Source organism: Cupressus sempervirens, chromosome 10, assembly GCF_028749045.1.
Source record: "Cupressus sempervirens isolate cs-2001-9-10 chromosome 10, ASM2874904v1, whole genome shotgun sequence".
Classification (NCBI taxonomy): domain Eukaryota; kingdom Viridiplantae; phylum Streptophyta; class Pinopsida; order Cupressales; family Cupressaceae; genus Cupressus; species Cupressus sempervirens.
The window spans coordinates 63,677,171-63,702,007 of record NC_143127.1 but is presented as its reverse complement, the minus strand read 5'-3'; the positions used below and the strand labels follow the sequence as shown (position 1 = coordinate 63,702,007).

Genomic DNA, 24,837 nt, shown 5'->3' with positions numbered 1-24,837 from the left:
GAGACACCTAGGGTTTGAAGGAAGAATCTTGGAAGCCAAGGAAGGAAATATTTTCATCACCATTCCTCACCATTAGCTTGAAAGGAGGTTAGTGCTTCGTGCCATGTTTTCTCTCATCTCATGAAAGTTGAAGATGGAAATTGTAAGAGTGTTTCTTTTAGGATCGATGTGTTTGCATATGGTGCATGTTGTAAATGATTGTTATGTGAGTGAGCATGTTGAATCTATTTGCATTTGGTTTTTCTTTCTTGGATTGTGGTTGTGGATTGAAAGTTGTGTTGGGTGTGAAGGCTTCACTCACCCTTGGGAGGGAAGAGAAGCCTTGGGGTGAAGGAGTTAGTTGGGATCAACATTGAAGTTGAGAAATCCTTCTCTTTGAGAGGGGATGATTTTTATGGAGTATGGGCTCCATTGAAAGGCCACATGCCTTTATATTGTTCTATGGGAGGTATAACTGAAGATTTGTGAAGAGGAGTAAGTGTTGATATCCTTGTTGAGGCATGTGATTATTGATAGCCTTGTCGTGGCATATTTCTTGGAAGTCTTATTGGAATATTACAACTGCAAGATTTGTTATTTCATAAGGATATGGCATTCTCCTCCTTGAAGAGCCCACCTTCACCCATTGTTTATGATTCCATTTGTGAATCATTGTGCAAACCTTGGTTGGGGTTGTAAGTGTGTTGCGAAAACGTTGTGTTCATGCTAGTTCTTGTTTTGTGATGTTGTTTGAATGTATCCTGTTTGAGCCTTGTTTCCCCTGGCGCGGTGGGTGGCCTCCTTGAGGCCTAGGTTGGGAGGTGAGCCTCCATGGTTTACCATTTTTATCTCTTATTTCCAAGTCCTTATTGGATGATCTTGAAAAATTGGAGCTCTTATTGTCTTTCCATGTGCATAGGAGATGAAGACATTATTTGTTATATTTGAGTTGAGGCTATGAACAAACTCCATCTTGTTGTGTGCATTTAGATGTATTGCAAGAGTAGTGTTATTGTTCCTCATTGACAAGGAGATTTGGAGAAACATTTATGTTTAGTGAATAACATTCCCATTGTGTTATCATACTATGAAGATTTGACCACCTTTTGTGTATTGTAAGAATTACTGGAGGAAGCATGTATTGTGTGTAGGAAGATGAGCTATCTTGATTCTTTAAGTTATTGTGCTCCTTCACTTCTAGGTAGATTGCAAGAATGAATCTAATTATCATGGAAGAATTGTAATATTAGGAGGATTAGTTTCATGGAATGATATTATCATTTCAAATCTCTTGAATAGTAAATGTATATGCATCATTGAATTGAATCCTTGCATGAGAATACAATGTTAGATCTTGAGCAAATGGTTTACCAAATTTCATTATTCATAGAGAAGTATAACTAGTTAGTTTCATGCATGATTCTGTGATGATATATGTGAAATCTTGTAATGAATTTAATGTTCAGATGATTAAACAAAAACCATTAATCTAGACTATATATAATGTACTTAGCAATTTCCAAAATTAGTATTGAATGACATATCAAGAATACCTTAGACTATATAGATAGAAAAATCAATTTAATGACATATATGCACAAGTGTATAAGAAATAACTTGTTGTAGGTGTCCATTCAATTGTCTGGAAAATGTATGGGGAAACAAATTAAGTCTCTCCCCAAAATACGAAGAATTAAAAAATAAATATAGAATATACCCATATAAATCATGTGACCCTTATGTCACCTTTTTTTTAAGTACATCAAAAAAAGAAGAAGTAATAAATATATTCATAAATAAATGCATATATCAGAATTAAGTATCATAGAAGTCTAGATACCTAAGATTAGAACTAGGAAGTACTAATGGAAATCCCCCTAAAAGTATAAACTATTAAATATAAAACTTAAAAACTCCTTGACCAAACCCAAATGCAAAATGTTATAAATAAATTTAAGACTTTGTTAGATTCCATATGTACCTTTTTGCAGCAATACCAATATAATTTCAGATGGAGATGGAGCTATGGAATAGGAGACCTTGTTTTGCTACATAAAAAAAAGAGGGTAATGATGGTACTTGTCTTGTGACATGACTAGGTGTTTCATTCCTCCCTAGGTGCTTAACCCTTTTTGGGAGGAGAAAAATGTGTAAGACACTAATTACACCACCAACCCACATCTAGAAGAAAAGAGGGAGTACTTGGGAGAAGACCCAAGTTTGTTTTTTTATTGCAATAAAAAAAATTTGCATTGGAACATGCTGCCCACATGTTTAAATTATCCCCTAGGCGTCCTAGAGGGATGTGACTCATGTCACCTCACTTGGGAAAGAGTAAAAGGGGTACGTCGGTTCTGATGGGAGGAGACTTTGCATAAAAAGTAAATAGATATTATAGGGTGGTAAGTCCCATAGTCATAGGATAGGGAAGGTCTTATTAAAGTTTGAATTTGTAATACTATGTAAAGTTCATATTTTAATTTTGATATTGTTAAGATTAGTGTTAGGATCTAAGGATAGCTAGACACTAGGAAATAAAACTTATATTATTATTTGGGCTAGTTTGGTATGGGACATTCTATTATTATTGGGATTAAAATATTACAAGAAATCAGTTATGTTATAAGGTAATATGATTATGAGGTAAAATTTGGACCATGGAATTATAGCTAGTGGTATTATGGATGAATTTTGGGTAAGGAATGTGCTTCCCATCACCTTTATATATATTTTCCTATAACGAGATACTTAAATCTAGAAGGCACTATGTGATATTATTGTATATATAGGCATCTAATAACATATATATAGAGACACAAATATATTTATGGTAGGACATTAAAATTAATCTCCCCACAAAACTTTGACCAATGAATGTAACACACTATATGTAATGTGTAATGACTTTGGGAGTAACATGTTAGTTAGAACTCGGGACAAGAAAATATTAATTAATAGATTTTGAGAATTCATAATGATGTATACTAGAACATGAAATTATAATTCCTAGATTTGGATGATCATCCATTTGGTTAGATGTGTGGAGAGAAATCGATTAAATCATGATTATATGGTCAATAACATGGAAGAGACTAGTGGAGATTCCAAGCTAGTAAGAAATAGAGTATTAGGAAGAAATATGTTAAATATTAATAATTAAAGATTGAAATTAAAATGTAGTGAAAATTTAAAATGGTAGCTAAACCTATAATCGAATTAGTAGAATATAACGATAAAAAGAAGTAATAAAATAAAACAATAAAGTAATTATAAGATAAAGTAAAACGTCCAAAATAATAATGATAAAATAAAATAGAATTATTGATTACGGATAAATGAGTTGTTAGAGGGTATCGTTATATAGAAATGTGGAGGATAGGATGCAAGACCGATATAATAACATCAATAGTTAAATATGGTCTATTAATGTTAGGAAATAAATTGGTATCCTGTGAAAACTTGATGTACATGAATTCCAATGAAAACAAGTTTCGTTCCACCAATTAACTTTACCACCTCCAAACACAATGATCGAATTGGTACTTTCTAACATAGGTTGTTGTCTAGACACTCCACAGTTTGATAGAGCATTCATAACTAGTATAGTTCTATAAACTTAATCTTGAGCTTTAAAAAAAAGAAAAAAAAGAGTGTGTGGTTGTGCTTTGTCTTGTTAATTTGGCATGACATTGTGTTTGAGCCAAATATTCTTTCATATATTGCCAACATTTTAGATTAGGAACTATTTACTTTGTATTTGCAAAAGAAACAAAATGGGATTTGCAGAAACTGAACCAAACCTATGTCCGCAAACTATATGATTTATTCTTTTAAATGCAACTAGGGTTTGAAGACGTAGTAAGGAGTTGGACACAACAATCAAAGGATCGTAGGCACAATATGGTAATGGGAGATAAACATCAACAACTTAAAAGATATCAGTCAATGAATCTAAGTTGAAACGAGATTGAGAAAGTTACCTAGGCAAATCTACTCAGCTTAAAACATAATAAAGGCTTACAAAATGTCGTAGCTTAGAGACGTGTTACTAAAGATGCGAGAGAAACAAAAGAGTAAAATAATAAATTGTATCCGTGGAATTTTGGAGCAATCAGTAATCATTTATTTATAAAAAGCTATGTTTGTTCAATAATACGTAGAGTTGGTCATACAACATATAAACTCTACTTTTACATATATGTTGCTCCTCCAACAAAAGCTGCTTGAAAAAGAGACTTTCTACAGCAAGCTTTCAAAAATATGCAATAACATTTTCTGAAAATGGTTGAAAATGATTCAAAGTTTGAAGAGATTGGCAACCATTACACACTAAATCTTTTACTCATACCGAATATGAGTTGTTTGAAAACATTGGAGCTCTGAAGTACTCTCCTTCTCTCTCTCTAAAATCTTGTTAAAATAGCCAAAGATTCAAATAGAAAACATATTTCTTAAATAGAGATAGCCTAAACTCTCACATTTGAAAGTTAAAAAAAAAAAAAAAAAACTAAATAAACAATTTGATTATCTGTATCAAGAGCTACGAGGAAAATATTTAAGGTTGACATTATGAAATACCTTGTAGAAATGAAAGTAATAGGAGTGATAAAAAGCTAACTTTCTTCCCATTCACTTACTTTCCACCAACGTAATCCTAACCCCTGCCAAAATAGACGAAACTAAAAACTTTTCAAACGAAATTTGGTTCCTTGAGTAAACCACAAAAATAGAAATTTCATTACAATATCGTGATGACAGTCTAAAGAATGATAATAGGGTTTTGATACAACATGTTAGGATTTTGATACATATGCTGTTATGTGCTCAAACTCGAGGCTAGTTTCTTGTGGTACAAATATTTTCCTTTGCTTCGATCCTCTCCGACACTCCCCAGAAAACAAAGCACTCGTGAAGCTCCTCTTAGATTTCGACAAACTTACATAATGACCTCATTCAATATTTCTAACTCGTGACACCGACATTTACAATGAGGCCGACATTTATAGTGAGGTGACATGTACTGTTGAAATTAGCGTTGATTTCAGGATTGCAACAGGTAAGAAAAGATTGAGAATTAATTATGTTTACTACACCGTCTAGAGAAATCAATATGGAAAAGGAAAAGATGCTTTTTCAGATTACAATATTTAAAATTTAACCTGCCATCACCCTTGTCTATGACCAAAAATTAAATGCACTCAATCAACACTCAATCATTCACTGACAATAGCTACTTTAAAAAGCAATAAGATTTATTGTTGTGTTCCAAATTCAACCCATTCTGACACCCACAATAAATGAGAATAGATGTATGCACACAAGTGGAGGGAAGATATTATTATCATACAAATTTGAAAGGACTCCACCCCATTTCAATAGATTTTGAAAGGTACTCTAAAAATTTTGACCATAAAATGGTAAAAATAATAATTTAAAATCATTCTAAAACACTTAGACAAGCATAGAAGTATAGCAAAATAAATATAGTACATAAACAATAAAAAAGAATGTTCCAAACTACAAACGTTATATAGAATTTGATTGGCTCCCTCAATCAGACCAAAAGAGAAAAAGTTGGCATCTGCTGGATGCTATTACCTGTCTACGGCAGTAACTAAAAATATTTGCGATCTCCGAAAAGTACACCATCAAATGTGGCCCTGAACGCGAGCAAACGAATAAAGATGTTAACACGGCGATAGAGGGACGATTCTACGCAAATCTGGATCATCGATTTCGGAAGCCGGGGCACTTCTTTTCTAGTTAGAAAGGCCTTCGGTGTAAATGCAGCAATGGCGTTTAGAAACGACCTGCTTGGCAAGACAAGAAAACTTGTCAAAGGTTTCGCCATAACCAAACCCACCTGGCTTAAAGCGATGGAAGAGTATTTCCTGCAATCTTCTTTTGTTCAGTTTTTCCCTGAAATGCAAGCTAGTTGTAAATAATATGGTATTGCACAAATGTGGACTTCTCAGAATTGAAATGCCTCGAAATCTTATCCGAGTTGAAGCAGGTTTCCTCTATATTTAAGTAGTTGCAACTTGTATCCTTGATCAAAGGTTCAAATCGTAAAAGACGATAATTCCTCATGTGATCTTAAGACAGACTATTTAAGATTTGTTTTGGTGCAGTTTTGCCTTCTTATTTTTTATAAACCTAAACATTCCATCTCATGAAATTGAATTAGTTGTAAAACCTATGCTGGTAACATAAATACAGTTTGTGGCTGAATCTGATCAAACGCGAAGTGAGTTTACTTCAGTGTTTGTACTTTTGCATTTTTATATAATCAGAAGTTCACCCAACTTAAGATATTCTAAGAGTTGATTTGAGCTTATAACATATTATTTAGGCCATTCTTTTTTCCAATAACTTTTTCCTTTTCATATGTTGGTTTTCCTTAATATTTAGTGTTTTCATATTATATGATTAGATCTCACCTCATTGAACACATGATGTCGTGTAAAACATATTTTAGGGTTTATTTTTCTATTGGATTTATTTATTCATATGCTATCCCGGGATTTGCAAATTTGTTGTAAAGTTATTGTCACTAGTCACTAAGTTTAAATACTAGAAACATTCTTGAACTGATCAAGACTCAGCGTTTGCCTTATTCTGTTGTTACAGTTCACCTTGATCACCTCATGGCAGGCATTGATGTCAGTGTAACACATAATGTTAAGCGTTTACTCTGCTGTAAACGATTTCCAAAAATGTGTAATTATTTCAGATATCCCATTTTAGTCAGAGAATTTTAGGATTCATTTACTTGTCAAAAGTTGTTGCTGATATATAGATATTCGAAGTATACAAAAAAGCTTAGCGTGTATAGGTTTGTAATGTAAAAGTTAATACATCGCTTAAGATTCCTGTGTTTATGAAAGAAAAAGAAGTTTGATTTTGTATTTTTTTCCATGTATGCTTGGTGGCATTTCAGGATTCTGATTGTCAGGAATTTTATGATTTCATGTTTACAATGTAGGGCACCTCCCGTAGTTTTCCCTCGCCCTGCAGGGAAAGCACCCAGAATTGTACTTCCGGAAGATAAATATATCAAAAAGTTTTATAACAAGCATCCAGGTTCTTTGACAGAAGAAGCATTCTGGTATTCTCTTACTTCATTTTCTGTGTTTTCAAGTATAAAATAGTTACAATAGTTTGAGTAGTGCTTTTCTTGTATAGGAGGCTATGAAAAAAATATTATAAAATAGGAACTTCGTTTCTATTTATGCCTTTTCACAATTTTTGGGAAGAAATAAAGGTAATATGAATATCTTTAAATGATGACAGTAGTTGAAGTGACCAAAAAATAACAGTTTCTATAGCAAGTAGAAGTAAGAAAATAATTGTTGGAGTTAATGTTCCAACACTAGTCAATAATAATGTTGCAATGTGGCAAATCTTGTTGAGTTGCTGGCAACACAAGTTTAGGTTAGGTGTGAGTCAAAGAGTTTTAGTTTGAATCAAGTTCTTATTGTAGATGTGTTGAGTTAGGTGTCTATAAGTTTCAGTTAGCTGTCAAGTTTATGTGTGTGTTGTCAATCATGAAGTAGTTTGTTGTCATTTTAATTAGCAGTCATTTAGAAATGTTGTTGGTCAAGCTATTGTATAAATTTGCATCTATTATTCAATAAAATTAAGTTAGAGGTTCCTTCTCTGTTTAAAATCTGCTGTTCTATTTTTCCAATAATAATTCCAATAACCAAAAAAAAACTCTAGAACTAAACCAACAAAAATAGGTAGTAAAATAGGGGCAAATTCAATTTTTTAAAATTGTAGTCAAGTCATTAAAGAAAGCCATATTGTAAAACTAATCATATTAAAGGAAAGCTTCTAACCAACCGAGAGTGATCCAAGTAGATTAAAGGTCTAGTTAACACCATAGTTAAGACCACAGGAGAAACATGTCATTTCACCTGTTCCCAACATAGTTTCTTGTCTTCATCAAATTATAGTCAAAATTTAAATTGTTTTCATCAATTTAAATTTTAAAGTCAAAATTTGAAGTTTTACTAGTATTTTGGTTCACTTGGTCATTGTACGAGCTTGTTTACTTCAACAATGGATAATGTTTCAGGTATCTGCGATTGGAGAATTCCTTTATTTTTACACTATTTTAAAGCATCCAAAGCCTCCATTTTTTTATATTCGAAATATATGAAAGGCCTATAGATGCAAACACAAAACACATATATGTCAGCAGAGAGGTTTTGTTGACATTTAGCATCCGTGTGGTGATAAAAGGACATGGGATCACCAGTAGTTACTTCACAAATTTCATCTCAAGTCAGAGTTCTCTAGTTGTTATGTTAAGCAAATAAAAGTCATGGTTGCAGCCATGTTGAAGATGATGTTTTCATCATGTCTTTTGATGCTTGGTGTTGTAGCTACACGTTATTTGAATAAGTGTTCAGTTCATCAACTCTGTTATCTAAGGAATGAAACGTTTCAGAATCTTCACTTGGTATCGATCAATCTTCAAAGTAGCTAAAATATAAAGGAATTTACTCGCACAATCTGAAACAATACAGGCAAACCAAAATGAAGGGTATTAGTATTGCCAGCTTATTAAAGCAGCATGTGTTCCCATGTTTTATAATTGACAGTCCTCTGTCGAATTGCATTCAAAGGTTCTCACATGGTTAGCTCTACATTGCAAAGAAAACTTTTAGTTCCAAACATGATTTAACTTAAAATAATGTAATATCCCCCTTTCTGAAATAGAATTTAAAAATAAATAATAATAAATTAAAAAAAATAAAAATAATATAAAATATCACATGATATAATTAAAAAATTAAAAATTAATTAAGTTAAATGAAAGGTGCATAGGCATGCAATGAAGAGTTTTGACTACGTCAACATAAGTTGTTGGAAACCATAGAAATTTGCACATGAAATAATATTCTCTCCTTTTCTCTTCAATAAACATTACATATTCATAGGATATGTATATCCTTTATTTTAAAAAACTTCACATAACTCTCTAAATATGCAAGTTGCTTCAACAACTTAAATCCTTACAAATACTCTTAGATCTCTATGTGAGTTGTCTGAACAACCCATATTATTTTCTCAACAACATTATATGTGAGCACTAATCTGTAACATCCCCCTAGTGTGAACATTGGGGAGAAAGTACATCACAAATTGATCACTACTCTTAGTAGCTCACCAATAATATAAGGTAAGAGTAGGAACAGACACGTCTAACTCATGTCAACAATAGTGGAACCATCCTCACTACACTTAGTGTTTTTATCCAAGGATAAGGACAAACACATCTATCATGGAACCAAGGTTAGGGATTAACACATCTATTCAAGGTCTTACATCAAATTTGGATAGGGACAAATATATCTATCCAAAAACAAGGTCATGAACAGGGACAAACACATTTACTCATAACAATTATGATTGGGGACAAACATATCCAATCATAATCACCAACTTGTGTGACTGGGGTCAAAGCTTCAATCACTTTACTACCTCGTGAAGGGGGACATACACATCCATTCACTAATAACCAAGAGATGTGATTGGGGATATACACATCCAACCACAATATAAAAAGTTTGAGAACCAAGCTCTCGCTGTTGCATATGCAGCCACCATTGTAAATCAGTGCCACTTTGATCACAAATGATATGAGATGTGGTTGCGGCTGTTAAAAGGCCAGGGTTGCCGTTGCACCAAAAGATTGACTTGTTAATGCTCGATATAACCAATAGTCTTATAGAACCATAGGAGGTGGTTAAGCCATGTCGTGAATCCTGCAAGGGACGCTGGCCCACTGCCAACAATCTCCCTCCCAGCGTCACTTGCTGTGGCTTGCAAGATTTGAACTTGTGACTAAGCTTTGATACCAATTGTTAGAAAGGCCAGGGTTGCCATTGCACCAAAAGATCGACTTGCCAATGCTTGATACAACCAATAGTCTTATAGAACCACAGGAGGTGGTTAATACATGTCGCAAATCCTACAAGGGATGCTAGTGCATTGCCAACAACTGCTGCCACGAGAAAACCGATCTTCCCTTTAGTTGATTTGGCACAATTTGATTTGTCACTAATGCAATTCATGATTGTTGGTGTAAATACATACTATTTACACAAGTTTACTTAGGTTAATGCATTATTTTTATTATTTATTTTATTATTTATTAGCCACTTAGGAGTATGCGTACTCTTGTGAGTTGTCATGTTGACAACACAGGAGTCCGTACCTCTTTTATGCACATGTTTTCTACAACACAGGAGTTAGCACACTAATTAAGCACATGGTGTCTACAACCTTCTCATTCTTCTCCACTCATCTAGAATGATGGATAAAGCATGTGCTTAGTTGTCATAATGCTTATCTTATCTCTGGTTCTTTCTAGAGACATTCTAGGTGCTTCCTGAGAGGCCTTTATATACAGGCACTCTTAGTGTGTTTGTACATCATATACTAAACAGAGCAATGCATTAGGACATACTCTGATTAATTGATCATATCCATTTTTGGTCTACAGTTGTGCTGGTGTTTGAGTTCTTAGTTCCTGGGTAAATTTTGCCTTACAACAAATTCTTACATGGTATCAGAGCTCTTGGAGAATTCCTCTATATGAAGCTGTTCGAGACCATCATCTTGCTTCATCACCGTAGCCTGACTTTGGAGTATTGCAAAAATTGGGAGTGTCCAACACCAGATCTGACCTCACTGTTGCGTCTGGAACATTCATTCGGTGAAAATTGACTATAAATTCGGCTATCTTCGGCCATAGTCGACCGTGAGGCAATTTTTTTTTGCAAATCGGACCTCGGAGGCCCCGATTTGCATTACGGGTATGGTCATTTCAGTATTTTATTTTCTCTGAAATTTTCGTCGTATTTCTTCAATAGAATTTTTGGAATTTTTTTAGGCCAAGTGGCCTTGCAGAGAATTTTTTTTTTGCAGGTACCGAGTTGTCAGATCCCAGCCCTGCAGGTTCGCACAGTTATTTAGGCGAACTTTTATTTATTCGGCATTTGTACTACATTCCCGGCGTGTGCCCCCCTTTATTGGTGGCTTAACACATTCCGACTAGGCTTCACAATCGGCCGCATCACATACATAGCCTATCGGCGGGCTCTCTTCATTTACAACCCCGCAGGGGTTTGCCTTTAAAAAGCGCATAGCGCTTATCCCTGATTAATGTGGGATATATAAATCCCACTTCGGCGGCAACTAAAGACTTTTCTAGCCTACTGTCTATCCTTTTTGGAGTTGAAGATCCCTAGTGACAGTAGATCCTGTGGTATATTCTGATCTGGCCTCGGCGGCGACTAAAGACTTTTCTAGCCTACTATCTATCCTTTTTGGAGTTGAAGATCCCTAGTGACAGCAGATCCTGTGGTATATTCTGATTTGGCCATCCATTGGTGACTCTGGCATCCCGTGCAGATTCTCGGTGATCAACATCCGCAGTTTCCGGCAATCATTTTACCCCGCATCCGATTTTTTCAGACTTCGGCAACAGCAGGTTACCCAGTGGTAGTTTATTGGATATTCCGACATCGTGCATTAAAATCCCTCTGGTGGCATTAATATCTCGGTCACCCACTATGATCAGACTCTGGTTCGGCGGTGACATTCAAACTTGCGACCGCGTTTTCTTGATTCTTTCTGGGCACTGTGCTTTTCTTGCACTGCCTACACGTGGAATCTCCTCATTTGGCCACGCGGTTTTCTTCAAACTCATATATTTGACACATGGCAGCCACATATACACCAGCTCAGCTGGCCAGACATCCTAGAAGGCGACATGTGGCAACCATCTGGATCTCTGCGCTGTGACACGCCGTCATTTTCTGTATGTTTCGTACCGTACGGACATCCTTATCAGCAGACACGCCATTAGGACAGTTTTTTCATTGATATTATCATTTCACTAGGTTAAATTTGACGTCCATTTGACCATCAAATCCAGTCATTTTACAACTGCAGCAACGACCATTTGACCGTCAAATTTAGACTCGGAGTGTTTGCTCCAGACCCCTCTCTAGATTGCATTTTAGTTTGGTAGCTTGACTTCGCGAGCCCATAACTCGGACATTCGGACTTTGATTCAGGTGCAATTTTTTTTGAAATTGGGTAGAATTGTTTAAATTTTCTAGTGGTGGTGTTATTTTCTGGTTTTGGTGCAAGGATTTGTCAGAATTTGTGTCCTTTGGCGATTGTACCTGCATAATCTTGCATTTTGCAACTTGAAACGATTTGTACGGGCTCATCTAGACTCGAAAATAGGTTCCATTTTTTTTGAAAGTGCGTATTTTTTCGTCTACTTTCTAGATTTGTAGTCACATACTAGGGTTGTGTGGACAAAAATCTCACTTTCAGAACTAGGGCCATTTCTGCATTGCTTTCAAAATTCAGCTACAGTGCTTAGTTCTAGTCTTAGGCCTCAAGCGACAGTTGCAATAGAGAAAATTAGAAGTCTACTTTGTTCATTTTGACAAGTACACGCACCACATACAAAGTGCCAACAACATCTTTTTCGGGGGGGTTCTTTGATTTTTTGGAGGTTTCATTGATTGGTCCATCATGGAAGAGGACGATTTGATCTATTTGTACCCAGACAACTATCAGGAATGGACTCAAATTGCTATCAAATATTTCAGTCAGCACAATGCACTACCATATGCGAGAGGACTTGACTATGATATTGAGACTTTCTCCTTCATTACTCGTGTTCTCTTTCTATATATAGATATGGACATTCTGGATTCACTTATTGACCTTAAGGAAACTGATCCATATGTTCATTGGATGTATCTTTGGGAGCACTATGGAGATCCAAACATTCCTCCATTCCCAGAAGATATCTTACCTCCAGTTGTTGCTGCATCCTCTTTAGATGAGATCACACCTCCAGCTCCTGTTGCTCCTACTAATCCTGTTCTAGCCATAGATGCTTCGGATTTAGTGCAGCAGAACTCTTTATGTCTTCCTACTCTACCTTCATGTGACGACTTCCTTTTCGCCCTTGTAGGCCTGTTCATGGAGTCTCACATTGAAGATATGGGAGACACTATTGATGATATTTGTCTTCTCTTTGAGGCGAATTCTTCATTCATTGCTGCAGTGACAGATTTATGTACTTCAGCACTGCAGGGTACACATGGTCTTCCAAGTGATGACTTCTTGACTGACATTTCAAGTTTGTTCGTGGAGTCACACACAACAGATTTGGAGGATTTCTTTGATGATTTATCGCTTCTCTTTGTTGAGGATTCTTCTCTAGTTGTTGCGAGGGCCCACTTTGACCCTCAAGTCCATTCTCTACATGATCAATCCTTTCAGGTTGGCGTGATTGTGGATTCTCATGTACAACATCTGCAGGGGGTCTCTTCATTAGTTGAGAAGACTGTTGGTTTCTTGAGACAGGTTCTACCACATTCCTTGTTCGATTTGCACTTCTCCTCAGCAATTTTGGAGGAAGCCATCATTAGTATTGTTACAGGGACTTCTGAACAGGTTTCAGCGACACCGATCATCATAGAGATTCCTTGTCCATTCTGGGGACGTATCTCATAGGTACCCTTGCCTTTGTTTCTTCCGAAGGGGAGGAACATCATCCAGAGGTCATGGATCAACTTCTACATTGGAGCATTCCTCATTGATCGACACACTACTTTCGGGGGGGGGGACTACCTCGTCTCCTCCTTCTCCTTTTTGGGGGGGACTTTTTCTTCTTAAGGGGGTTTTGTCCTTCTCCTTTTTTCTCTTGTATATACTGGATGTATGTCATAATAGGGGGGTCTTGATTACTCCATCCATCCATACGTCCTCTTTCATCTCTCTTTTTGGGTGAGGGTTTTTCCCATGAGGTTTTCCCTCTTTCTCCGCTTTATGAGAGATTGCATTTTCATTATGTACATGGGTACCTAACATGGCCTAGTAGCCAGGACCCATTATGCATTTTCGTCCTAGTTTTCGTAAGCTTAAGGGCATTCCCCTAAGTTGCACTTAAGGGGGGGTGTTGGTGTAAATACATACTTACTATTTACACTTACTTAAGTTTACTTAGGTTAATGCATTATTTTTATTATTTATTTATTAGCCATCTAATAATTAGCCACCTAGGAGTATGCGTACTCTTGTGAGTTGTCATGTTGACAACACAGGAGTCTGTAACTCTTTTATGCACATGTTGTCTACAACACAGGAGTTAGCACACTAATTAAGCACATGATGTCTACAATCTTCTCATTCTTCTCCACTCATCTAGAATGATGGATAAGGCATGTGCTTAGTTGTTATAATGCTTATCTTATCTCCTAGTTCTTTCTAGAGACATTCTAGGTGCTTCCTGAGAGGCTTTTATATACAAGCACTCCTAGTGTGTTTGTACATCATATACTAAACAGAGCAATGCATTAGGACATACTCTGATTAATTGATCATATCCATTTTTGGTCTACAGTTGTGCTTGTGTTTGAGTTCTTAGTTCTTGGGTGAATTTTCCCTAAGGAAAATTCTTACAATGATCTGCCACTAGTTGATTTGTCACTGGGACTCAATTTTAGAATGCCCCTCCCCATAAAGTGGATGTCCCATAAAAGCAAAAATGCATCCATATACAATTAAAATAATGCTTTTTTAATACCAAAGCCATTAATGACTTTTGAAAAAGGACCCTATTCTACAACTTGACTAACACATAAAATGCTTTTACAAGAACTAATGCAAATTTTTGAAATATCCAATCTAGGAGCATAGGCTTTAAGAGACTAAACAAAAGACGAAACATTTTCCCAAAATAAGATCTTAGAGAACTTGGCTTGATCGAACACAATATCATGTCTAAAAAACTTAAAGTCCACCGCTAGCTCTTCACCAATACACATTTGCTTCCAATATTTACTCAACAACAAATCTGAATACATGTGCTTCTTTTATCTTGTGTCGTTGCCTAGTCTAATATGCCTACAACGTGAGCATCAAGAGGAGGAGAGCGGAATGGCATTAAAGCATGCATCTAGAAGATATTCACCTAATCCGACCTTAATCTTACAAGCTCAAATGAATATAATGAACTAGTAAGGAAAACCATAACTCTGACTTGCATATATTGATACCTTGTTAGGGGATCTAGCAATTCGTACAATGTGAGTTATGACTGATAAATTCCAGACTTTGAAAAAGAATGGTGTGCTTTTGGTTCCTAGTAGGAAGCTATGATGTAGGCAAGGAATCTAATTGATCTACCACTTGATAATTTAGCATTGAACAATTCACCACCATAAAAACTTAGCATTGTAAGATAAACATTAATGCACAAAAGAAAGCAACACCATAACAAGTAATACTAGATCGTTTTGCATAGAAACGCTGCTAGGGGAAACACTACGGTTGGGATCAAACCCACTAGATAATGTATTAGCACATATACCCTATTAAAGGTACTAGGGGAATGTACATGCATTTAGGCACACTGCCTAGAGATCACGGCTCAAAGGTACAAAAAGGCAACAATTCTGAAGGTAACAACCCTGAAATGGACTACAATCCTCTATGGAAAACATTCCAATGAATTATGAACCAACTGATAGCATCTCTGATATGCCAATGCAACTCAAATGAAGTACATTAATCCTCAATCTCAATAGATTCCACTCATACCTCTTTTCTTGATCTCCGATATGGCATGTTAACACACCTTTGCAATACGTACTCTTAACATCATCCATTACTTTCATTTACGTAAATGATTTCATCTTTATGTACATAACATCAACATAAACAAGGTTGGCCTTAATCACAACCTTAATATAAAAATCAACAACAATAATCAATGAGATCCAAGACATGTCGATTAAGACAAAGCTAGGACCCAAACATATATTCTCCAACATGACACGATCCATTAATCATGCTCAAGATCCAATGCAACCTGCTACATCACCTAGTTGGCCAATATCACTCTAATACGCTTCTGAAATCTTCTAAATCTGATCACATAGCTCAATGCGACCCAACAACAAGAATAGGACACCAATAGAAACATCAACAAGCATCTTGAAATATTACATCAGTAACAGTAAAATCTTTGGTTTAGAATCCACAAACAACTCTGCATTGTTCATCATAAAAATCAAATAGCAATTGTTTCCATTAAAGAAAAGTAGCTTGCTAGTCTCCAAATAATGAACAACTCCAGCTGAGAACACATATCAGAGTCCTAAACACATCACCAATTTAGCAACATAAAATATTGCATAACCGATCCATACCGATCCAAAAGATGCAACATTGACATTACCAGAATAACTAGAAAAACCAGTGTTGATCAACACATTGTAGCTCACTTAAATCATAATATCAACCTATGCAATCTAACAATGATCATCTACAAACATCCATGCAACCATCTGTAACGATGCATGATCTGATACATATACATAAATCATATTGATCCAATCTCTTCACTGAACAAACTAAGAACACTGTCAGGAGAAAGAAATATGTTGACATCAATGACAAGACATTAATGCCAATACATATAATGCAATCCCCTGCAGCAATCCCAACAACATCCCAACAAACATAATATTTGAACACTAATCTCTGACAAAGATATAAAAGGGGGAAGAGTTCATTTGAAAGGGGACATATGGAGGGAGGAAGGAAGAAGGGAGCAAAAGGAATTAAGAAAGCATTTATGGAAGAAGAAATGAATGGGAGAAGATAAGGAAGTGACTCTTTCCAAGGGAAAGAAATGATGAAGTGTTGTGACTCTTTTGAAGGGTGGTTATTGTGAAAGGCTGTGACCATAATGAAGAGCTGTGTGTAATGAATCCATAAAGTTGAGGCCACTTGGCCTGGACAACAGTGTTGGCTGCCAACTGTGAAGTTTCGTCTCCTTCTAGCAAAATCAAGAAAAGATCAGATTGCTGCCAGCTGAGCAATCTTATCTTGTCTAGAAAGATAAGAATCAGATTTTTGTCTTGAAGTTTCTAGTAAGAACCACTGACGTTTTGAAGAAGCTCAAATTTGTCTTATAGTTGTTGATGTGAGTTTTGTTCCAGTACATGTAGATTCAAATACCTAATATTCCAAAATGTTTAACTCTCTCTTGAATAGGGATGTTTATAAATTATATCCTAAACAATGTATACACATTGTGTGATTAAATGAGACAACCTCAAGGTTTCTTCTTATTGCGAACTTTCACTTAGTTTTATGATGTGATATGCTGGATACTACAAAGGGACTTACGCTGTTCATTTAATGGATGCCAACTCGACTTAAACTTCTTTCAACCAACAAAACTCCAAGGAGAAGGGTTTAGAAAGCATTCTTCTCCTAGAATGCAAGAAACTGTGGATGTATTTGTGACTCTATTGGACTTAGTTTAGCCATCGACATCAACCAAGGTAGTGCAATCACCTTAGGTAAATTTAAGATGCTCAGACTACAACAATTCCATTAACACCATCCGTTGATGCATATTAATGTGCTAACAATAATTGAAGTTAAGTTCATAAATGTGCTATTTGACCAACAAGAAAAACTTACAATCAACAAGCAACTAATGATTTGGTTAAATTTAAGATGCTTAGACTACGACAATTCCGTTAACACCATCCGTGATGCATATTAATGTGCTAACAATAATTGAAGTTAAGTTCATAAATGTGCTATTTGACCAACAAGAAAAACTTACAATCAACAAGCAACTAATGATTTGGTCTATAAGTGAGTTCACTAAAGATGCATCCAAATTCACTTCTGTTCAGCTTAACACTATTTCTAGTCAACATAAAATAAAATCCCATTCTAATTGAGGAAATATAGAAACCATGCAATGGTCTAAAGTAACACAAGTAATGGTCTAAAGCAACAATGAATCGACAATTACTTTGTTAGCATTATGATAACAATTTCAACATGTCCCTTACTCTAATCTCTATTTACTTACAAATGAGAGGGCCTTGCCCTTTTATTGTTGTTTAATTATAATGAAGGGCCAATATCGTCAAGATCTAGGGCCAAGATTATGTCAACACTGCCCTAATCTACCTAACTACTTCAAGCATTAAATGCTCATCTAATTACACAATGGCACCACCCTATGAGCCAGTAAGAAAATTACTATGCTTTCGAGAGCCAGTGAGAAAATAGATTAGGTAGAGGCACTAGATGCCTTCCACATGTACACTTGGCATAATATGATTGAATGTGTGTAACTAAAGCCTTCTTATTAGTTGAAGACAAGTGGACAGCAACTCAACATCCTTATCTTGTAGACTTGATCAGTTCCTTGGTGATGAAAAAATCTCTTCATACTCAATATTATCAAGCCTTCAATTGTGATGGCATACTCCCAAATTGCTTCATCTTCTCAAATTTTCTCCGCTTTCTTTCATTTGGAAATCTTTTTAGTGCATTTGTTGGTTTTGGAAATTTTGATTTTCGTGGCCATGATCTTCTTTAAGTGACGAATATTTTCATGTAGCCGGATCCTTCAAAGTGAAATTGGATTTCCGGAAGTCCATTCTTTCACAATTTTCTCTCACTTGTAAGCTTGCAAATTTGTTCTTTCTCCCTGTTCTTTTCTCTTTGAACTCTATGTCGAGTGTTCTTTGAATTTGCACTTTCAACCTTGAGCATCATCCTTCTTGCCCACGAGAAATCTTCTTGCTTGAAGTTTTTAACTTGATCTTGTCACCATCTTTTGTTCTCCAAGCCTCTCCTTCTTCAATGATTACCTTGCAAAACAAAGGAATTCTTTGTTAAGTATAAATGAAGGAAATGTGAAAGCTTACATGATATGAAATTGCATCTAGAGCAACTTTTCTTTTACTAAAAGCAGTTTGAGTCAAGAATTTTGATTTTTCTAAGGTTCAATTTTTAATTTCTATTCAGATTTCTTCCTCTAGTTCAATTCGGTTCTGATTTTTCTTTGTTTTAAAGGAAATCTGAAAGGTTACATGATATGAAATTGCATCTGGAGCAACTGTTCTTTTACAAAAGCAATTTGATCAAGAACTTCGGTTTTCCTAAGGTCTGATTTTTAATTTCTATCCAGATCTCTCCCTGTAGTTCAATTTGGTTCTGGTTCTTCTTCATTTTGAAGCCCAGATCACTTTCTCTTTGCAAGCTTTAAAATTTAATTTTGGGAAAAATCAGAGATATGCCCTTTAAGATTTCTTCTTGATCACCCTTATAGGCATTAAAATTGCTGTTTTTTTATTGAGAAGCAACTGCTTTTTTCTAAGTAGTTCACTGCTCTTGGATTTGTGGTGAAATGAATTGATTTGCCCTCCCTTATATAGGTGAGAGTCATGACCCACAAGACATGCATAGTCTTCTCCAGAGTAGTTATATTAGAATATTGTAACACTTCTTTTATTTAGTCTTTAGTTTATTAGATAGCTTCTATTTTCCTCTTTGGTTCAGAATTGCTTCTTTTAGAGACATCATCTTTGTAAATCTATATAATACACTCTCATCTCTTTTGTTTAATAATAACATTGGTTTACCATAACAAATTTGCAAGTTAACTCCCACTTGTTCACTTCAATCTCTTTAGCTTGGAGGGTGAAATGATTTATATCAAATATAATATTTATGTTATATTATCACATACTTTAAGTTATAATTTTTTATAAATACTGTTAGGATATCTAATAGTGGTTTCAAGTTCATAGGAGTTATAATAAAGTTTTTAGAATTTGGGAGAATCTAAAAAAAACCAGACTTAGCCAAATTTTGGGAATGAACGCACCTCCATTGATGTTATCTCCCACAACTTTCTTGACTTTCTAAGATGAAATTGAAATTGGAACAAGAACTTTCAAGAGTTCTAACTCATTTCACCACAAATTTCTTGATTTCAACTTCACCTCCTTGACTAGCTTAGCCCAACTCTTGCTCATATCCCTGACTGACTTGACTACCCAGTGAGCTAAAGTCGCCTAAACTCAATCTCTAAGACTTGGAGACTTGAAAATTGCTACCAGCTAAGACCACTACTCCTGCTGCTAAAGCAAAATAGGGGGTTCCCATTTGCAATGTGGCGATGGTGTGAAAATTTGACAACAGTAGTGACTGTTGTCTACTAGAACGAAATCAGATTTGTTTTGTCTTGTAGTGATAGCTGTCTTCTAGAAGGGAATTATATTTTTGTTTTGTTTTATTTCTGTTTGTAACTTCTACAGACTTCTAGAAAGGGGCCCAATCAGATTTTTTACTAGTCCTGCACGTCAAGTTGATGAACCCTTCTACCAACTTCAAGAAACGGGTCAAGTCAGATTGTCTACTTGCCTTGAATGGCAAGTTAATAAACCACCCCAACTAGGTATATATAGAAGACTGCTATGTTTTTTGTTCATTTTGAATACTTTGTTTACCGTTATGCACGTTTGGTGAAGGGATGAAAACCCTACGAATCATCTCTGCTTTGTTGTGTATTGTGCAAACTCTATTTTTTGGTCTGCAATAGCTTTAGTTTGAAATCTGCTGTTAAAGATTCCTAAAACTGTAAGCAAATGGCCGCTGTTTAAAGATCTTGTATTGGTCTTGTATGAATAAGTCATAGTTCCAGTACTTGCAGCTTCAAGTAAATACTGTGTAAACACAATTAAATATTTGAATGATCTACAGGATATTTGGAATTCATCTTCTCTTCTTGAATCTATTCTGTGTAAGTGGTCTGTTATTGTATTAATAGTTAAAAAAACAGAAGATTCAGATCATACAAACTTGAAGGTCTTTACAGTGTGTCTCTCCTTCCAGTTGGAGGCTATAAAGGGGGGACGTTTTCATTTCAGGAGGATATCCAAGAGAGAATAATTTGGGGAATAATGTATTATTCTCATAGGCAACAATGAAAGGCGATGACTTAATCCTTATGAAAGGTGCTAACCCTTCCACCAATAAAGTATAATGGAGTATTCATTGCAAGCATTGAAGGGGGCTTATCAATCATCACTCACCTATACCTCAAGGCATCAATCATCACTCACCCATACCTCAAGGCATCAATCAAGGAAGATCGAACCATTGACCAGTAACACTCAAAGCATCATCATCCAACGAGAAAGAGTCAGCGGACTTGATATTCACAAGGTGCTTGGGCAAGTTTGTTAGGGTAATCCCAAAATCTTGCTAGCCGGCAGGGTAAAGATAAGATGATGGTTAACAAGATTTGGAGGAGAGTCAAAAGGATGTCTCTCTTGCCATTCTATTTTCCTTGCTTATTGCCTGGATATCTCTCAAGGCTTTAGTATGAGAGCTTCTTGTCTTTGACTTCTATTATAGCTGAACTTAAAAAAATAATTTTGTTTGTTGTGAAGATATATAGCATGTTGTCCACGAATCGCTCTGGAGGTAACAAAGAATGAAAATAACAGATGCCTCTAAGACTCTGCATAAAGGTATTTTAGGGTCCTGGAATAAATTTTGATAAATAAGTAAATAGTTGTTAGAAAGATCTTCAGAGGAATAAGATCATGTAGTTTTGAGGTCATATAGGTGTATAGCTCTAAAATTCAATCTGATAACTTTGTGTTTGTGGGTAGAGTAAATGAGTTTTTCAAATTATCAAATACTATGTTTCCTTGGGTTTTGGTTCAGTTATTAGTATTACTTGTTTTGCCTAAAAACTTTAGGGGAAACTAATTCTTTTGTGAAACTATTTTGTATATGCCAGTGGCTATAAGAAAAAGTGGAAATTTTGGAATCCTTTCAACACTCAACAAATAAACCTGGACTGTTGATTTTAACTATCCTTATCTGTGATGATAAGTTAGTTTATTTGTATTGATCTCCTTAACACACTGTCATTTTTTGGGTATGACTATAGGTTCTGTACACCCACTCTTTTTTTGCAACTTCTAGCAGATTAGTTTATTTGCATTGATCTCCTTAACACACTGTCATTTTTTGGGTATGACTATAGGTTCTGTACACCCACTCTTTTTTTGCAACTTCCAGCATTATTCTGGAGACGAACATGGATTTTTAATTTGCGTTGTGTTCTAGATTAATATGCTGAAGTGCCAGTTACACAAGTGGTCTTACTGGATCTTCTTCACCATTCCATTTGAAAGGAGAGTGTCATTACTAATAAGACTTGTAAAAGATGTTAGTTTTAGCAATGTGACTTAACAATCTAAATTCATTTGACAGGTTCAATGGGTATGATCCACCTCCCGCACGTGTATTTGCTTGGCGGATATTGGAATTAATGAATGATGGAGTAATTGAAGAAGAGGCAACCACTATAGCAGATGTAAGCTATTTGGTTATATTTTATTCTAAAATAGTTCACACAAAATGCTTTTATGTAAAGTTGATTGTTACTTTCATTTGGGTCATTGTATTGTCTCATAAAAGTTCATTTCCAGTGCCTCTAATGCTTGAAATCCGTTGGGATTGTTAATGATTCACGATCAATTTTCTAATAATTTTCACCTTTTCCTTTTCATTTTTGTTTCTGAGATTTAAAACAGTTTCTAATCCTATTTTAAAAACAATATTAGGAAGTAACTGCTCCAGGTTTGAGAGCAAGATTAAAAATAAAATAGCTTCTGTTCAGAAATGGGAGAATAATATCATTGGTCAATTTATACTTATTTCTAGTACTCGAACTTCATTATGCACGTACATTTTCCTATTCCTGAATTGTGCTGCTCTCAAAGCCTGAGGTGAAACATTCGATTGTTTGGATCTGATCAAATGCAATTTCCAATCTTCATTCTGGAAAGAGGCTCACTTATATCTCAAGTCAGCTTTTGTCCTGATCATTTTTCACCTTTTCCATTATTGTGGTATGGGAATAAACATATTTGCATTTATAAATGACAAAGATAGCCAAAAAAGTGCTGTGCAGTTATAAGAGCCCAACATACAACTCTTAGAACATTGTCTGTTCTACTGAAGTCATCAAGCAAACAAAACATTACACATTCATAAAGCATCAAACTTGGCCATTGTTTACTTCCTAATTCAATATGCCATGAGTATAATTGGGTAAACAGAATAGATAAATACCAATAACTATAATAAATTCATATCTGTAATTGCACAAAGATATCACAATGTTTTTTTATCTATATGCACTTATATAACTCTAGTTCAAGGAATGCTCATAACATGTCCCCTTATCTCAAGTGCAATAGGAGTATATAAATTAGCTAGCACTTGTTGAGAACTTCCAACTGTCAGAAACCACCAAGAGCAATGGTTTACATCCCGTAAGGAGAACTAATCGTGCCAACTACCAAAGAAGTAAATAATTAATAAGAACATTTCTCTAACTAAGCTATGTGCGATTGTTTAAATGCCATAAAATAGGAGACCTCGATAGGAAATTTGGTAGCCAATTGAAGTATAGTGCATCCCTTCACAACCTATCTGTGTGCCACTATATGTTGGAGACCTCGAGATTAAATTGTAAAATTGCTTTTACTGACACCAACATTTCTTTGAATTCTGGTCTACCTTTGGGTTTCAAGCTACATTTTTCATTAGCTGGCATGGCTGATGATTGGTTTTAAATTTGACAATCTGCACAATTCTTTGATGTTCTCGAACAAGTCTAAAAACATTACAGCTTACCTGATTAGTCATAAATCCAAAAGTGATAATACTAAGATTCAACTATTAAAATATTGAATCATAAGTGAAATATGGTTTGGAAGTACAAGTCACCTTGATTCCATACAATGAAAATGTTGACATATTAAGGTGGCTGCGGGGAAGACCATTTTGCAGAAGATAACCTATGTATATGGATAGTTAGCCAAAGGGAGTGCAATGATCTTATGGTATATGTCAGCCTTTTAAGCTGAGCAAATAAGAAATATAATGAGAAAGAAGATAGCTAGAAGTCCAAAAGAAATTCTAGACATCTTAAGAATCAAGAGAAGAAACCTGTTGAACTCCTATATTACCTAAAGGCCCAAAGAGGATTGAACTGGTTTTCCAAATGAGCTACATTTTGTTTAATTCCCATATTCCTTGATTACGGGAATAAGTTACCTTTGTGTCATGACAACATGACAATATAGGTGTAAACAACATACTACACCACAAATATTACATTTTTTAAAGGGAATTTATTAATAATAGTAGTCCTAAATAGTAAGGATTTCCTTTCAGACATTTGAAATAAATCTCCAACAGCTCTGCATGGTATCATTTGGGCAAATGCCTGGTAAGGGTGTGTGCACAATGTTCCAGACCTTTTTAATTTATCCCATTAAGAACTTTCCCATAATGCTAGTGGAGCTGATTTGTGTGTAGAAGTAAATGAAGAGGTAAAAGAACGAGATTATGCAATTTTAATGATATTCATTGTAATGAGTTGAGTGCAGGTGAAATTGTAAGTCAGTAATAAATAATTAGTATACTTAATGTTAAAGGTTGTTAGTGGGGGAGTTGTGTAATTAGTTAGTGAAGGGGTGTGTCCGTTGGTTCACTTAACCAACAGAAATAATATATAAGAAATGTTCCAGGCAAAGTAAAGTACAGATTTTGTACGGACTGTTTTGGAATTAATAAAAGATATCATCCCCTTCTCATTGCATGGTATTATGGTAGTGTATCAAGTGGCATGGTATTAGTTGTTAATTGCATTTGATTATGACAATTGATTCGGGTAATTAGAAATATTGGTTAATACACAGTTTGTATCCGTCCTTGTACCATAGAGATAATCTACATTTTTGGTGGCGTTGCCTGTCTTCGAACTTGGAGGTCTTGAGATCATAACTTCATGGCAATGGAGGTGATGGGTTGCCCATTCCAACAAGTATTAGTCATAGGCAATGACATTGAAGAGGACGAAGAACAAGGGAGGATCAAGTGGAACAAGATTTGGTG

General features: G+C 35.3%; 1 protein-coding gene across 1 annotated transcript in view; it reads left to right on the top strand.

Annotated features, from left to right (window-relative positions):
• The first annotated feature begins 5,540 nt into the window (after window positions 1–5,540).
• LOC149532576 (uncharacterized) overlaps window positions 5,541–24,837 on the top strand; it is a 48,233-nt gene continuing 28,936 nt past the window's right edge. Inside the window, exons 1-3 of the mRNA XM_089804859.1 lie at window positions 5,541–5,863; window positions 6,965–7,087; window positions 22,141–22,243. Of these exons, the coding sequence (XP_089660985.1) occupies window positions 5,772–5,863; window positions 6,965–7,087; window positions 22,141–22,243 (318 nt within the window). The 5' untranslated portion in view covers window positions 5,541–5,771. The remainder of the gene's footprint in view (window positions 5,864–6,964; window positions 7,088–22,140; window positions 22,244–24,837) is intronic.